The 18,880-nt window shown below is 37.2% G+C and overlaps 1 protein-coding gene across 1 annotated transcript in view; it reads right to left on the bottom strand.

Annotated features, from left to right (window-relative positions):
* The window catches only part of RAD18 (RAD18 E3 ubiquitin protein ligase), a 134,584-nt gene that overhangs the window by 61,218 nt on the left and 54,486 nt on the right, over positions 1 to 18,880 (bottom strand). Inside the window, exons 8-9 of the mRNA XM_010590024.3 lie at positions 9,621 to 9,697; positions 7,870 to 7,930 (exon numbers count right to left, since the gene is read on the bottom strand). Coding sequence (XP_010588326.2) covers positions 7,870 to 7,930; positions 9,621 to 9,697 — 138 coding nt within the window. The remainder of the gene's footprint in view (positions 1 to 7,869; positions 7,931 to 9,620; positions 9,698 to 18,880) is intronic.

The raw sequence follows: 18,880 nt of genomic DNA, 5'->3' as shown, positions 1-18,880 counted from the left end.
CCTGTCCAGTGAATTTCTCAATTACATATGTTCATCATCTAAGGAATTCCACTAGGGTTTTTTTTTTTTTTTTTTACATCTTCCATTATCACCTCAGCAGAATCCTTATTCTTCTGCCTTGAGTATATTTGTAAATATTTTAAATATTTTTGTCTACTAATTTCTTCATCTCTGGCATTCCTGGGTCTGGTTCTATTGATAGATTCTTCTCCTGTTTAAGCATGTTTTCCTGCTTCTTTGAATTTCTAATAATTTCAACAGGATGTTGGATACTGTTAATTTTAGAGTTGATTGCTAAATTTTGTTCTGTTCTTAAATTGGGTGATATTTTGTTCAGGAGCACATCAAGTTACTTAGAACCAACTGAATGCTTTCAAAGCCTGCTTTAAAATTTTATTAAGGCAGATTACAGCAGCCTTTAGTCTAGAGCAGAGGTCAGCAAACAATGGCCCGCGGGCCAAATCTGAGTCACAACCTCCAGCTAAGAAGGGCTTTTATATTTTAAAAGAGTTGTAGAAACAAAACAAAAAAGACCACGTGACAGAGAAGGTATGCAGCCTGCAAAGCCTAAAATATTTTATCATCTGGCCCTAAGGTAATTTAGCCGTTATTAAAATTCTGCCCAAATGCTCCATATACTACAAGGTTTTTCTACTCTGGCTGGTAGAAACTCAAACTATTCTTTGCCCCATGTAAGCTCCGGAAACTGTTCTGCCTAATGCTTTCAGTGGTTCTTCCCCTAGTCTCAGGCAGTCTCCTTTCCTGCATGTGCAGATTGCTAGAAAGCCAAATACCTAATAGGATCCTTCTGCACATCTTTAGAGCTTTCTTCTCTATGCATTTCTTTCCTGCCTGACATTCTGTCCTGTAAATTCTAGGCACCTTGGCCCTCCAGAACTTTGATTTCTGTCTCGACTCTGTGATACCACCAGGCTGCATTGTGGCGTTCTCCCATCCTTTGCTACAGCCTAAAAATCACCTACAGACTGTAAGCTGCTAGAATTGTAGAGGCTACTACTTTGTTTCTTCGTTCTCTCAGGGATCACAGTTCTGTGTTATTTTCCAGCACCTGAAAACCACTGTGTCACACATTTCATCTGGTTTTCTCCAGTTTTTTAGTGGAGAGGAGTAAATATAGCCTCTGTTATTCCATCTGGGCTAAGAGTAAAGATCGTCATTAAAAATTTTCTTTTAACAAAATGTCTTTTATGTTAACATGTAATGGATTTACTGTTATCATTTTTAAATGAGTTAATAAATATTTTTGAAATTTCCTGGTTTTATTTTCTTCTTTGACCCATGGGTTACTTGAGTGTATGTAATTTAGTTTCCAAATATTTGGTTATTTTCCAGAGAGCTTCTTGTTACTGATTTCTAATTTAATTTCATTGTGGTCAGAGAACACATGTTGTATGCTGAATGAATACTCGAGGTCTCCACTCTGGTGCTCCGTCCTATAAATTCTAGCTACTTTGATTTCCCTGGTCCCTCAGCTCTTTCCCCTTAACTCAGACTCCACTAGGCTCTGCCTGGGTCCTCCTCTCCCTGAACTGCAGCCTGGAAACTCTCCTAAAAGAGTAAGCTGAGACAATTACTTAGCTCATTTCATTTTTTCAAGGATTCCTGTCCCTTGCTGCCTGATATTCAGTGCCTTAGAAACCACTGTTTCATATGATTTGTCCACTTATTTTGGTTGTTTCAAGCAGTAAGATAAATCGGGTCTCTGTTGCTACATTATAGCCAGAAGCAGAAGTCCTCTAAGTTTTATTTTGTAATGTAATACATATCAATAAATATAAACCATACAAACAAAAGCTGGTAATTTTTTAGAGTGTACAGAGCCTTGGAGAACTAAGAACCTTTATTATAAATGCTGGAGTACCCCCGACTTACCCTTAGGTACTGCTTCCTAGCAGCACTCTACTTCCAGGTTATCTTATCTAGTAAATGCTACCTGTAACCTAACGTCTTCAAATACGTCTTTTTAGTCAGGTAGACTCACATATTCATGGCTAATTCTCTTTTCCAGTCGGATATCCAATAGAAACCAAAAGTTAACACAGACAAAACGGAAATTTTGATTCCATTTCTCCATCCACAATCTTCCCCTGGTCTTCTCCATCTCAGTAAATGGCACCATCATCTCCCTCCCCAGTTGTTTAAAACGAAAATGGAGGAGTTATTCTTGATTCCTTTCAGTCATCCACACATTCAATTCATCAATAAATACTACCGCTTCTATTTTCATAGTTTACCTGGAATAGCTCACTATAGTCCTAGATTGCAACCACTCTAGGCTAGGCCACGTCTCTGGCCTAATTTACTGCAATAGCCTCACTTCATTCAGTTCTCTCCTCATACATCACATCACTTCTCGAAGAGCCCTTCCTGGACCACCAAATCTAAAATAGCAGCTCCATCACTCTCTATCCTTGCCTTGTATTTCTTTATGAAGTGCTATCACACTTATCACTATCTGACTATTACACATTTCAACTGTCACTCTCCCCATTGTGCATGTGGGCAAAGACGTAGACTGTTTTGGCTAATGCTATATTCCCAATACCTAGAATATTGTCTGAGATGCAGTAATTGGTGATCAATAAATACTTGAGTGATAAAACTCCTGATTGATTTTCTGGCTTTTTTTTTGTCCCACCCCTACCCTGCTGCAATTATTTCTCTACTCAACAGACATGATTTTTTTTAATGTAATAGATAAAAATCACTTATCTTTTTAAACTTCCCATTGACTTCCCACAGGAGCCCTAGTGGCACGGTGGTTAAGAGCTCGGCTGCTAACCAAAAGGCAGCAGTTCAAACCCACCAGTCACTCCTTGAAAACCCTACAGGGCAGTTCTACTCTGTCCTATAGGGCTGCTATGAGTCAGAATCAACTCAACGGCAATGGGTTTAATGGCTTCCCACTGGGTTAAAAATAAAAACCAAAATAAACTTTTTCAAGTTCTTACATGGTCTGGCCCCCTGCCTTTCATCATACCATCTCCTCTCTTACTACATTCTACCCACACTTGCCTCCTTTGTTTCTACTTTAGGGCCTTTGCTCTGGATGCTCCCTCTGCCTGGAACTTTCTTCCTCCAGCACTCTTAAACAGCTGCTTCTTTATTCTTATTTTACTTAAGACTCATACCAAATGTCAACCTTTCAAGAAATGCCTTTCCCTGACTACCTTATCTAGTGCCTCCCATAATTTCTATGATATTACTGCTTTATTTTCTTCAAAATACTTGCCACCTAAAATTGTGTTATTATATGTCTGCTTATTTATTATGTTATTTATCTATCTCCTACTAGAACGTAAGTTCCACAAGAGGAGTGACCTTGTGTACCTTGCTTACTGCTGTATTCCCAGTACCTAGAATACCAGCTGGCACATTGTAGATGCTCAATAAATGTTTATAAAATTAATGAATTTCCAAACAAAGGAACGAATTAAATTATGCTATAATGCCTTGCCTACTTAACAAGATTATGTTGGTGCTCCCAGGAAAAGTTTCAGGAAATAGTGTTCATTGAAGTTCTTTCTAACCCAACCCAGAATCCAGTGCCGTCGAGTTGATTCCGACCTATAGCGACCACACAGGACAGAGTAGAACTGCCCCATAGAGTTTCCAAGGAGAGTCTGGCAGATTTGAACTGTTGACCTTTTGGTTAGCAGCCGCGGCACTTAACCACTACGCCACCAGGGTTTCCGAAGTTCTTTCTAGCAGACTATAAAACTATATTTTACCAAAGTAAAGAACATGAAGATTCCAAAAATTATGTCTTAATTAAGAACACTTACTAAAAGTATCTGATATCTGAAATTCACAGGTAACTCATTCGATTCAACCTCTGTATCAAATACACTTTCTTCAGGTCCTCAACCAAAGCTCAAATTGACTGATTTTACTGTTTCTTTACTTAAACGAGAAAGTCATGAATATCATTCTATCCCAAAGGTTGCTAAAGAAAATAAAAAAGACATATCATCACAAAACTATCAAATCAGCCCATTCATAAAATTAAGGTCATTGTTGTTTTAAGTGTTATAACCTTAAATTAAAGCTTAAACACATAAAAAGGTTTCCAAACATGCAGTTATCCTTTCAGCTTCAAAGCAGGCAGCAAAGTACAATGCAAAGGGCATAGACGTGAGTAACTGGTATTTCCAGTACTGATTTTTACTAGCTATAAGGGCAAATTGCCCAACATCTCTGAGTCTCAGTTTCTTCCTCTATGAAATGAAGAGAATACTCACTTTACAGATTTGTTGGGAGGATTACTAAGATAACATGAACTCTGGGCACAGAGTATATACTCAACAATTGTGATTTCTGTCTTTTCTTTTAAAAAGTGACAAAATGGAAATGAGTAGAAGACTGTTCAAGTCAGAAAATATGAGGTAGCTGAGCCATAACTGATAACTGCTTGGCACGTAGAGCTAAACTTACATATTTCTTCTCAAAAGGAAAGTAAAATCAAATAGTGAGAGATATGGAAAAATAAAGGAAACAAAAGATAATCAGAGTGATTGGAATATAATAGACTTATAAACTTGAGAGTAATGGAAAGCCACTGAAAATTTTCTGATAATGGCTGGGGGGCAATGAAGCAGGAACGACATGATCAGAAGATTCACCAATTTTATCTTAGCATATCTTCATTGTCGTTGGTTGCCAGATTCCAATTCATGGTGACCCCACATGTGCAGAATAAAATGGTTCCATAGAGTTTTTAAGGCTGTGACCTTTCAGAAGGAGATCACCAAGCTTGCATTCCAAGGCACCTCTGGGTGGGTTTGAACTGTCAAACTTTCAGCTAGTAGTTGAGCATTTAACTGTTTTCGTCACCCAGGAACTCCTTAGATTTACCAATTTTAGAAGATGACTTTGGCTTCTGAGGATTAATGGATCAGGGAACAGCAAGAGAAGATGGGGAATGACTAGCTAGGTGGCAACTGTGGCTAGGATCATGGCAGAGGACAGAAAAAGAAGTGCATAGAATCAGAGATATTTAGAAAATAGAGACTGACAGAACTGGATGAACTGAACATGAGTATGTCAGGAAAGGAAAAAAAAAATTGTCACATATGAAAGACCAAGAATCAGAATGGCAAGGTATTTACTGAGAGCAATGCCGAAAGCTACAAGACAATGGAAGAATTCTTCAAAATTCAGAGGGAAAAGTCTTTCCAACCTAGAATTCTATACCCAGCCATACTATCAATCACTTGTAAAAGTAATATTTTCAGTTATGCATGCATGGTCTTAAAAAATATTTCTCTATATACCTTTTCTCAGGAAGATTCCTGGAAAATCTATTCTACCAAAACAAGGAAAGAAAATGAGAACATTTGGATCCCAGATAAAGTGAGTCAACACAGGAGGGAGGAGAGTAGAATCCTCAGATTCTATTCAGAAGTAACCTCAGAAGGTTTGCAAAAGGAAATTCCAGGATAGCGGCTATATACAAGGCCCAAAGAGCAACCAAAGTATATTGGATGTAGGCAAGATATTCCTGAGAAAACAATAAAGTTGAAAACAATTAATGTGTTTAGGGGTTTAGAGAGTGATTTACACTTCTGGTGGAAGCCTGAAAATAAATTAGTACTAAGCATATAGTCTGTCTTGGAAGAAGTATAACCAGGATGCTCCTTAGAAGCAAACATGGTGAGACTATGTCTCACACATTTTGACCATATTGTCAGGAGCGATCAGTTCCTGGAGAAGGACATCATGCTTGGTAAAGTAGAGGGTCATCAAAGAAGAGGAAGGCTCTCAATCAGATGGACTGACACAGTAGCTGCAACAAAGGACTTAAGCATAACAACAATTGTGAGGATGGCACAGAACCGGGCAGTGTTTATTCTGTTGTACACAGGGTCACTATGAGTTGGAACCAACTCAACGGCACCTAAGACAACAACAAAAACAACAAGGTATATAGTAAGGTGGAGCCACGTGGTTAAGATCTCAGCTGCTAACCAAAAAGTCAGAAGTTCAAATCTACCGGCCGCTCCTTGGAAACCTGATGGAGCAATTCTACTCTGTCCTATAGGGTCTCTCTGAGTCAGAATCGACTCAACGGCAACAGTTTGGTTGTTTTTTATACAGTAAAATAAGCATATAAAAGAGAATTATTAATTCCAGGAAAAACATGTTTTCCTGAAAGGCATTATAACCATAGCATGTATACTGCCTCGCTCAACTATAAACAATGTATCTAATTAAATACTGATCTTACAAAGTTTACTATATAACAATATTCAGAGGATGGGAGGGTGGCAAAGGCAGGGGTCAGGGTGTATAAAAAAGCTAAATCTTTATTTTTCATATTAGGCAGTCAATGGTTAACATGTTAAACTGAAAAACTTTAAGAAATAACAGAAAGAGCAATCTTTTTTTATAAATATGAAGCTAAATACCAAAAGAAAAGCCAAAAGGCTTGAGAGTTATTATCTCTAGGGAACAAGAATGGAGGCAGGTTGCTGGTGGAGTAGGCAGGGGATTGCTGTTTTTTACAATAAACCTTATAGAATTACATGGTTTAAAAAAAAAGTGCATGTAAATTATTAAATATTTAAAAGGAGCGGAGATAGCAATAGTATATTTTTGATACTAAATCAAAAAATATGACTAAACTGTAAAGCTAAACATTAAAGATTTATGAAGTGCATAAAAGTTTAAAAATATATATATATTTCCCAGGTTTTTTTAGAGCTAAATTAATGAATTTAACATGACCTGTTTATTAAAGATAAACTTTTTTTAAGATACTTGAATGGTGGGCAATAGATATTTGTATATTTTCTTGCCTGTATCTTGTACACATTTTTCTTAGTGTGGTACAATTTTTAGACATCATCCCTTGAGTGATTCGAATTTCTTTCTCCCTGTGCAAATTTTCTGGTTTCCTTATTTTTACAAGCTTTATTTTTGTCAGTTCAGTAATCATTTGATATTCCCTTCTCTATCTCCTCTCTGGCTTCTCAAAAGTTTATCAAAGGCACTCACATCATACTCATCTTTCTAGCGACAAAATAACACAAGCTTTTGTTGTTCGGTCTATGGTCCATGAATACCCTCGGTTCCTTTTCCTACTCTAGTAAGGCGTTGGCCATCACACCCATATAGAGTGCTGGTGTACTTCATCCTCCCTCCTCTACAGTAGAGCACTCCTGAACTTTCCCCTTCAAAATTTAAGAACTGGGAAAAGAAAACAAAATTCTCTTAGCATAATTAAAACGTACCAAAACAGGGAGTATTCATTCAACATACATTAAAATATTAACTATCTACTGCTTCCCAAGCACTTAAATTTAAGCTAAAAACCAACCAAACAAAGAATAACAACAGTCAATTGACAAAACAGTAATACGTTAGCCCCAGGAAAGATATATAAAAAGACCATTTAAAGAAAAGGAAATGATAAAGTTAGGAAGTTAGTAACAACTAATAAAGTGAAAACTATTTTTGGCACAAATTTGAAAGTTATAGAGGTGTTGACATTCTTTATGGAAGTGCCCTCGTTGAGTGGCCCAAGGATAGGATGGACAGTCAGTTTCCATTTTAAACCCATTATCTTCTCACAGAGATGCTTTGAAAGCAGCAACTAATTAATACTTGCAAAGTGTTTTGTCATAAGCTCAAAGTAGAATATTAGTCATAAATCAAAAAGCAGGCACACAGAGTTATAAATAAGGTCACTGTTTGAGTAAACACTTAACTAAAATTCAGTCTCTTAAGTAATGTTAACAAGAAAAGTTTACATTCAGCATTAATGTAAAACTTAAAAAAAAATTATTGAAGAGGAAAAACTAAGTAACCCAAATCCTTGTTGCAAATAAAAAACACTGCACAACTTACGGTATGTACTATGGATTTCATCTATTTCCTTTTCTGTTTGGTCCTTTGTAAAAACCATGATCTAAAATAATACAGAAAAAGCTCATTAAAAAAATTTTAACAAGATAAAAAAGGGAAATGAGTTCTACAAACTTTAAAATCTCAAATGCAATATTTAACAAAGAAAAACAATAATCTCTTCATCTCTATTTTACACAGACCTAGTAAAAGTAATTCTAGTGTTACTTCCCTTGAATAGGAAACTCTGGTGGTTTAGCTGTTAAAAGATACTGCTGCTGACCAAAAGGTCGGCAATTTGAATCCACCAGGCGCTCCTTGGAAACTCTATGAGGCAGTTCTGCTCTGTCCTATAGGGTCTCTGTGAGTCAGAATTGAGTCGACGGCAACAGGTTTGGGTTTTTTTTTTCCCCTTGAATAGGATGTTTTCATAATTAGTATACATTTCACACATTACTTTTTTTCTCATCGGTAGAAACCGTAACACTAATTCCATTATAATATATGAAAAATTAGCATAATGATTAAGTTTCCTATTTTCAGTATTTAATTTTCACATTCATTAACAAAACAGGCAATACTTGATGCTACAAGACTGAAAAAATTCAGCGTCTCCATTATTAAGGCTGCTCTTCTTGTCTATCTTTTGTTTCCAACCTAACTTCTCCAAGGTAATACTAGAAAAGAAATACACATAGAAAATGCAATAATACAAGTGTAGTGCATCAAATTTCTAGTTCCATTTTTTTTTTTCTTACCTTAAAAGGTCAGAAATCTATTTATACAATTCCCATCTTACAGGTAGCACAGGTAATAAAGTCAATGGAAACCCCATTTTTTCCTACTGTCTGGTTATAAACTCGGAGCCCTGGTGATACAGTGGTTAAGAGCTTCGCTGCTAACCAAAAGGCTGGCAGTTCAATCCACCAGCTGCTCCTTGAAAACTCTATGGGGCAATTCTACTCTGTCCTATAAGGTAGCTATGAGTCAGAATCAACTCTATAGCAGTGTGTTTGGTTTTTGGTTATAAACTTACTTCCCTAAGGCCACTGCTTTCTTAGAAACTCACTACCGGTACTCTAGGGAAAAAAAGCCTGCTTGGGAGAGCCCAAAACACCTCCTCCAGTATCACAGGACACAGTGACTATTTTCTTCTTTGGTAACTCTTTCCTCAAGTTTTGGATCATCAAGCTAGAGGAAGGCAGCAACAGTGAAGAACTTTAGATCTCTGAATCCCTCAGTAAGCTGAATAGAATACTCAATCCTCATAAATTTTTACAATGTACTTAGTTTCTCCATACATAGAATCTCAGAATTGCAGAATGCCAGAGCTAAAAAGGGATCTTAGCGGTCATATATTTCAACCCCTTAATTTTACAGTTAAAGTCCCTAAGAGCCACTGAAGTTAAGTAGCTTAACAAACGTCCCCAGAAGAGAAAGAACCAATATTAAGGCTACCTGAGGAACAGGTATATGTTTTCTTCACAGGACTCCAGTTCACTAATAAACCCTAAATAAGCTCTAGTTCATTAATAAACTCAACTTGGGATTGCATTTTGTGCTAGAAAACTGCTAAATCCTAATAGTATTTTGTATTAAAAATGAGCTGCAAGTAATCATATTACGTGGAAATGTGTTCCAGTACATTTTCCGCTGAGCAGATTTAATAAGGGCTTGCTTTAATATTAGTAGGGTGTGAAACTTTTCCTTCCTTCTTCTCTACCAAGCTACTGAAACAGATACCATCAACATACATTTTCATTGAGTTTACTAGCTTCGAGACGCATCCTAGTCTTCTCCATATTTTCAATTTCTTTAGCAATTTCAGCAGCTGTTAAAATAAAGACATACAACCAATGTTAATTTCATGCTTTTTATCATTATACTAAGATTATCTAACATGTTAACATTAAGGGGAGCTGGGTGGCAGGTATATGAGAACTCCATGTACTATTTCTGCAATTTTTCTATAAGTCTAAAATTATTTCAAAACAAAAGGTTAAAAGGATAAGGACATAGAGTTAAATCACTAAGCTCTTATACATGCGCAACAGTTCAAAATATAACTAGAGGAGTAAATTCAAAGCATTTTGTTTTCTCCTCTGAGTACGTTAAGTGTAAACTGCCGTCCCAACAGGATACGAAAATTGATTCGTTAGTGTGAGTTCAATTCTTAGGGAATGTCTATTCAAATTCCATGTACTAAACGTAGTACAGCAGTCTAGTTTTCAAGCAGAGAGAAAGTCCTTCAAAATATCAAGGAAAAAATTATCTTGACTCCAAAACCTTTGTCTGTGGGCACAGTTACTAATCACACACATCAAAGAGATCTGTAATACACCCTGTCATAATACATAAATGCCTTTGAATGCAAAAAGCACAGAATTTGCAAATGCCACCTTTCTACCTCCAAAGTCAACATATTAAAACTAAAATACAGATGGTATAGAATAAAAATCTATAATACCTTCCACACTGAAATACACATAAAAAGAAATGACATCTGGAATTTGTTTAAAAAATCATCAATGGGAGGTATAGATGGTAGATGAAACGAGAGTAGGCATGGGTTGATAATTGTTAAGTTGATGACAGGTAGATGGGGGAATCATACTCTTCTCTCTACTTCTACATATGTTTAAAACAGCCCATATTAAAAGGTTAAAAAAAATCCTACAGTACTTGAAAGGATCATTTAAGAACACAGTTTCAAGTTTGTTTTCTAAGCACTGAGAGAGATACCTTTTGCCTCTCTCTACTATAAAACTGGTAGAAACAATGTAAACAATATTTCCCTCCATGAGCAGGAACAGCTATCAGTTCTCTCCTAATTTACCAAGCCATGGGATAACAAGTTAGCAAAAGGATCATTTGTATTCTATCCAACCCATTAACACAAGTATAATTCAAGACAGAGAACATCTGGCAAGCCCTCTTCTAAGGCATTAAGAAAACTTATTAGGATTAGGTACAAATTTAGGGGCTTAAATGTTTTTCAGAGAGATTTCTGATTCCATTTAGGATGTAGAAACCTGGAAACAACAAGAAAAAGCTGAGGTTGGGTTGGGTTTTTTGGCCTCTTTTGCTAGGTCTTTATTGTGTGGGGTTGAGTAAACCTTTTCAGCAGCTGAATGTGGTTTGGGTTTTGTTCTTGCTATAGGTGCCCTCAGTTCACCACTGATTTCACATTCCTTGAGAATTTCCTTGTACTTAGGCTGGTGACTGAATTGCCAGAGAATTTCTTTATTTTTATTTTTTTTTATGTTCCTGTGTCATTCATAACTTGGCTTTCCCCATGAGCCTGCACCTCAGAGAGGGTCTTTCTCCATGCTCTCACTACTCTCCTAGGGGTTGACTGCTGTTATTTGTCACTTGGAGCATGCTAACTTGGAGGTAGGATGTAACCTCCTGGTTAGCAGCCATAGCACTTAACCACTACGCCACCAGCTTTCACAAAAGAGAAGACATGTTCGTTTCCAGGCACAAATACTATTTTCTTCAGTGTTTAGATTCCTACATACAGTCTGGTTTTCAACCAAAACTTACAAGACACAAAGCAAAAACAAACAAACAACAATATCAAAACTATACTCAGATACCACCCACTTGTTGGAACCATCAGGCATGAAATTTAAAATAACTATGATTAATATGCTAAAGGTTCTAGTGAAAAGGTGAATAACATACCTGAATAAGTGGGGCATTTCAGTAGAGAGATAAAACTAACAGAAATAAAATAGAAATGCTAGATATAAAAAAACACCGTAACAGAGATGACTCAATTCAGCCAAGGAAAGAACCAAACCAAAAAACCAAACCTGTTGCTGCCAAATTATTCCAACTCATGGTGACCCCATGTGCCACAGAGTAGAAATGCCCCATAAGGGTTTCTTAGCTGTAATCTTTACGGAAGAAGACTGCCAGGTCTTCCCTCCACGGCGTCACTGGGTGGGTTTGAACTGCCAACCTTTAGGTTAGGAGTCGAGCACAAACTATTTGCACCACCCAGAGGCCTTAAGAAAGAATCAATGACTTTGAAATAAGAGCAACAATATTACCTCAACTGAAACACAGAAAGAAAAAGGGTGCAGCTGAGTGCCTAACCACTGTACCACCAGGACTTCTATTAAAAAAGGGGTGGGGGCGAGATATCAGAATAGAACATTCATAGCTGTGGGACAATATCAAAAGGTATAACATACATGTAATAGAAATCCCAGAAGAAGAGAAAGAAGAAAAAACAATATACGAAGAGCTAATGGACAAAACTTGCCAAAAATAGTGAAATACATCAAACAATAAATGCAAGACTTTCCGAGCACACCAGATACAATACAAAAACAAAAATAATAAATGAACAACAACAACAAAAGATAACATGCACAGACACAAAGAGAAAATCTTGACACCAACCAGAGGCAAAAAAGCATATTACATAAAGAAAAATAAAGAATTACAGCACACTTCTCAACAGAAGACAACGGAGTGACATCTCGAAAGTATTGAAAGAAAAAAATTGCCAATCCAGAATTCTATATTCAATGAAGGTATCTTCTAAAAGTGAAAGAGAAATAAAGGCTTTGAGACAAACACAGAATTTATTATTAGCAGACCTGCACTACAAAAACGTGTTAAAGAAAGTTCTTCAAGCAGAAGGAATATCAAACCAGAAAGAAACTTTTATCTCCAAGAACAGAGTGCTAAAAATGATAAGTATAAATTACACTTTCTACCTTATTTTTAACTACTTGAAAAGAAAATTGACTCTTAAAAGTAAAAAAAAAAAAAAAAATTGATTTTTTAATCCAAAAACAATAACTATATTGAGTTAATAGCATAAAAAGTAAAACATATGATGACAATAGCACAAAAAACAATAGTTCGGAATTGGGAGTACATTGTACGGTTCTTCCACTACAAGCAAAGGAGTATAATATATCTGAAAGTGTTGTTCTTATTAGATGCCGTCGATTTGGTTCCAATTCACAGTGACCCCATGCACAATAGAACGAAACGCTGCCCAGTTCTAAGCCGTCCTTACAATGTGTAGCCTGCGATTAATTAAGAACATACATTGCAAACCCTAAAGGAACTACTAAGATTTTTTTTTAAACTGGTAAAATTATATGCCAAGAGTAGAAATAAAATTCAACAATAAAAAATGTTCAGTTAATCCAAAAGACAGCAGAAAAAAAAATTAAATGCAACAAACAGAAAACAACCAGCAGGATGTTAGATTTAAAGTCAATTGTATCAATAATTATACGGACTGTAAATGGTAAAAAAGCACCAATTAAGAGAATGTCAGACTGGATAAAAAAGCAAGACCAAACTACATGCTATCAACAAAGAACCAATCTTAAAGACACAGACAGGCTAAAAATAAAAGAATAAAAAAAAGGTATATTACTTAAAAAAACAAAACAAAACACCAAACTCAGAGCCGTCAAGTCGATTCCGACTCATAGTGACCCTGCAGGACAGAGTAGAATCGCCCCACAGAGTTTCCGAGGACCACCTGGCGGATTCGAACTACCGACCCTTTGGTTAGCAGCCGTAGCACTTAACGAGGACACCACCAGGGCTTCCTATATATATTATTTAAACATTAATAAAAAGAAACCTGCAGTGGCTATACTAATACGAGGCAAAATTGACTTCAGAACAATCAATATTATCAGGGACAAAGTGGGAAACTACGTAATGATAAAGGGGTCAATTCACCAAGAAGACACTGCAATCCTAAATCTGTATGCATCTAGAACAGAAACTGAAAATACATGACAAAAGACTTCCAGCTCTGAACAAGATAGAGCAGACTCACTTCTTCCTGTTCTTCCCCCACTAAGTACAACTAAAAACCATGGATATAAAAAAACAATCCTAAGAGAACTCTGAAGGGTGGAAAGGGGAAGATGGACTGGTTATCTCCGGATCTGCGTAACAACTCGGTGGTGAGTTCCCTAGGCTTTCTTTTTATCTCCTGTTTTTTTTTTTTCGGTGGTGAGTTCCCTAGGCTTTCTTTTTATCTCCTGTTTTTTTTTTTTTTTATGTTAGAGAATGGACTCTGGAGAAGCCTGCAACCCAGAACCAACAACAGGCACAGACACAAAAGCCCCAAGAAAAACCTGCTCTCTCTAAGCAAAGGACTAGAAAAGGGGCAGCTCAGAAGCCGTTTTGATAAGACCAGCTAAACATCCAGACCCCACAGTATCATCAGAGAGCAAGTGGGAAATCCGAACTTTCAATCCCCTCACCTGACAGGAGCAGGAGGCATGCATCAGTGGAGGCCTGGTGAGGAGTACAGACTTTCACCCCCAGCCCAGAAGTAGAAGGCAGGACCCTCACCCTCTCAACTAGTAATGGGAAGGAGGATCTCAAAGAGAAAGAACTTGTAGAAAGGCATTCTTTAAGCCTGCATTGGAAATCCTGGACATACCCCTGACCAACTCACACATGACACTGTTCAGAATTATACACCAAATGATTTGAGAACTGAACTGTAGGGTGAAATACCACCTACACAGGTTTTCAGAGTGGCCTCCAGATAGCACATAAACCGGAAGGCATACCAGAATAGCACTGCAAGGTCTCTGAAAACTAAATTGCCCTTAGAATCACAGCCCACAAATGGAGGCCAGAATCTGCATACTAAACCTAAACAGAGAGACCGTCTGCTAAAATTGAGTAGTTAAATAGGATCCAGAGATTCTTAACATAATACCTAAAATGTCCAGGATACCATACAAAACACTCATCATACTAAGGACCAGGAAAATCACAACTTGAATGAGAAAAGACAACCAACAGATGCCAACACCAAGATGACTCAGATTTTCCAATTAATTTATAAGAATTTTAAAGCTATCATAAAAATGTTTTAACAAGCAGTTACGAATACTCTTTAAAGTAAAGAAAACAAAACTGATACTGTATGTAATACTTTTATGATTGTAGTTGGTCCATTACATAAAAATATATCTCTTGGGTAATTTATATGTTACACTGAAGTTATTAATTTCTTATAATTCGAAAGGGGGACTAAAAAACGACTAAAATTGGAAGCAAAGTGAAAATAATAAACCCAGTGGTATTTCCAACAAATAACATAACAACAATGAAGGGAGATAAAAAGGGACTTAGGAACACAGTATTCAACCACATACCCTCAGCTGGGGGGGCTGGTGGGGGACAGGCGGGGAGGGGTAGGTTCATTCTGTAGTAGTGCATCGGTTAGGATGAAGCAATTGTGAAACCACTTTAGATAAACAAGTTAGTAAATGTGTTGATGTCGGGAGGGAGGGTTCTCACTATGGAAAAAAGGGAAATATAGATATAAAATAGAAAAAGTAAAGAAAAACCTGTGGGGTTGGACTGAAGCAGAGGTACTGGTGTGTTCTCATGATTCTAAAATATGTAAGTGCAAATGCATTTATGTGTATATATATAGTACACATACGTACATGGCCCAAATGGCTTGTGCTGGGCTACTAACCAAAAAGTTGGTGGTTCAAATCCACCGAACGGCACGACAAAAGAAAGGACTGGCGATCTACTTCCATAAGATTAAAAAAAAACACAAAACCCCAAACCAGTTGCCACCGATTCTGACTCATGGCGACCTAACGTGTTACAGAGTAGAACTACTACGTGGGGTTTTCTTGGCTATAACCTTAACATAAGCAGACAGCCAGGCCTTTCTTCTGTGGTACTACTGGGTGTGTTTGAACCACGCAGTTCTCCTCTGACACACATGGGGTCACTATGAGTCAGATTCGGCAGCAACACGTTTTGATTTTTGGTTTATAGAAATGGCTGATTTCAGGGCTGCAATATCTTGTTATGCCAGAAATAAGAAAAATGATAAGGAAAAACAAAACAATGAAGGCATGTCACAAGAACCAGGAGTCAGCATGAAGAGGCTCCCACTGGTCAAATATGGAACAATATAAACACCAAAATAATTAAGGATGGTAATAAATTATAAGTCTGTGAGTCCACTGCAATAATAGAGAAATAAGGAAAAGAATAGAAGAGAAAGGATGGCTCTTGTCTTTAGAATCATGTCAAGTACCAACTGGTAAATGTGGAAGGATGGCTGAAGTTAGTAAATCACCATTTTGCAACTATCAGAGAAAAGATTAGTTCAGGCAAAAATTACCAAAGGATGCTAAATATAGGGATAAAATTTTAATGATATAGGTGTTAAAGGGTCTCTCCATAGATTTATTAGTGGGATGGGGGGGAGTATAACTATTCAGTGGAGAAACTGACCAGGTAATCAACCTGACATCATAAATGAGGGGCAGATAGATGTCAAGTGCCTCTGGATATGATATTCTGAGAAGGATGTCACTTACACAGTATTCTAGCAGAAATGTACAATTCAAATGTAATCACAAGAAAACATTGGACAAAGCCAAAATGAGAAATATTCTATTTAAAAAAACAAACGCTGTATTCTTTAAAAAACACCAATGTCGGGGGTTTGGGGACCATGGTTTAAGGGGACTTCTAAGTCAATTGGCAAAATAATTCTATTATGAAAACATTCTGCATCCCACTTTGAAATGTGGCGTCTGGGGTCTTAAATGCTAACAAGAGGCCATCTAAGATGCATCAATTGGTCTCAACCCACTTGGAGGAAAGGAGAATGAAGAACACCAAGGTCACACGATAACTAAGAGCCCAAGAGACAGAAAGGGCCACATGAACCAGAGACCTACATCATCCTGAGACCAGAAGAACTAGTTGGTGCCCGGCCACAATCGATGACTGCCCTGACAGGGAGCACAACAGAGAACCCCTGAGGGAGCAGGAGATCAGTGGGATGCAGACCCCAAATTCTCACAAAGAGACCATACTTAATGGTCTGACTGAGACTAGAGGAATCCCGGCGGTCATGGTCCCCAAACCTTCTTTTGGCCCAGGACAGGAACCATTCCCGAAGACAACTCATCAGACATGAAAGGGACTGGAGAGTGGGTAGGAGAGAGATGCTGATGAAGAGTGAGCTACTTGTATCAGGTGGACACTTGAGACTGTGTTGGCATCTCCTGTCTGGAGGGGGGATGGGAGGATAGAGAGAGTTGGAAGCTGGCAAAATTGTCACGAAAGGAGAGACTGGAAGGGCTGACTCATTAGGGGGAGAGCAAATGGGAGTACGGAGTAAGGTGTATATAAACTTATATGTGACAGTCTGACTTGATTTGTAAACGTTCACTTGAAGTTCAATAAAAGTTAATAAAAAAAAAAAAACACCAATGTCATAGAAGACAAAGAAACACGGGAATTGTTCCATACTGAAAGAGACTAAAAAGATATTACAACAAAATGTAATACATAATCCAAGACTGGACCATGAACAATAAGAAAAAAATGCATAAAGGCCATTGTTAGTTCCACTGAAAAAACTGGAATACAGGTGACAGACTAAGTAAAAGTATTGCAACGAAGTGAAATTTACTGAGATTGATAACTGTACTGTGGCAATAAAAGAAAATATTCTTTATTTTAGAAAACACACAATGAAGTATTTAGGGGAAAAAGAGCCAAAATTATATAGCTGATTCGCAGTTTAATAAAAAAAATGTGTGTGTGTGTGTGTGTGTGTGTACACAGAAACCCTCAGTGGCACAAACGGTTAAGCACTCAGTTACTAACAAAACGGCTGGCAATCTGAATCCACCCAGACACACCACAGAGAAAAGATCACAGCCACTGAAAATCTTACAGAGAGCAGTTCTACTCCGAAATACATGGGGTCGCTGTGAGTCAAAATGAACTCAGAGGCAACCGATTCTCCCCACACACAAACACACACACAACACACTCATACATAGGGAAAGAAAAGGAAACTGTAGTTCATAAAGTAACTGGGGAAAAATGCTAACAATAAGTAAGTCTGTGTAGACAGTATATAGGTGCTCTTTATGATAGTCTTTCACCTTACCTGTAATTTTGAAATTATTTCCAAATTTAAATTTTTTAGAAAGAATACAAAATTATGACCATTTCAGACAAATAAAAGCTAAAAGAATCTGTCTCGAAAGCATACCTACACTATAACAAGTATTAAATAAAGTTCTCAGACAAAAAGAAAATGGTACCAGATGGAAATCAGAATCTATACAAAGAAATGAAAAACAGATGAAATGGTAAATGTGTAGGTAAATATAAAAGACTTTCCTTTTCATTGTTTTTTTCTCTATAAAAGAAAATTGACACGTCAAGGCAAAAATGATAGCAAGGTATTATGGGGTTTATAACATATGAAATATCTATGACAACAATAAAACAAAGAATGGAAGCATACTATTTTAAGATCCTTATTATGTGTGGGGAAACCCTGGTGGCACTGGGGTTAAGAGTTTGGCTGCTAACCAAAAGGTCGGCAGTTCAAATCTACCAGGTGCTCCTTGGAAACCCTATGGGGCAGTTCTACTCTGTCCTGTAAGGTCGCTATGAGTCAGAATCGACTCGATGGCAATAGGTTTAGTTGGTTTTGGTTTATTATATGTGGAGTAGTATAATATTATTTGAAGGCAGGTTGTGATAAATATGCATATGGTATACCAAAAACCAAACTCATTCCCATCAAGTCAATGTGGACTCATAGGGACCCTGTAGGACTGAGTAGAACTGCTCCACAGAGTTTCCAAGGAGCACTTGTTGGATTTGAACTTCCCACCTTTTGGTTAGCAGACGTACCTCTTAACCACTACACCACCACGGTTTCCAATAGGCCAACAGTGAAGATAAAATGGAATAGTAAAAAATACAAAATTAATCCAAAACGAAGCAGGAAAAAAGAATGATAGAATAGAAAACATACAGAAGAAAATAAGGATAACTGTGGAATTCTATGAAATAGAAAACAGACACAAAATAAAGAAAAATCAATAAAACCAAAAGCTGGTTCTTGGAAAGATCAATAAAACTGATAACCTCTAGGCAGAACAATCAAGAGAAAAAGGAGAGACGATATACATGACCAATACCAAAAATGAAACAG

This window comes from Loxodonta africana, chromosome 22 (assembly GCF_030014295.1).
Source record: "Loxodonta africana isolate mLoxAfr1 chromosome 22, mLoxAfr1.hap2, whole genome shotgun sequence".
NCBI classification, from domain to species: domain Eukaryota; kingdom Metazoa; phylum Chordata; class Mammalia; order Proboscidea; family Elephantidae; genus Loxodonta; species Loxodonta africana.
This window is presented reverse-complemented; position numbering and strand designations above follow the sequence as displayed.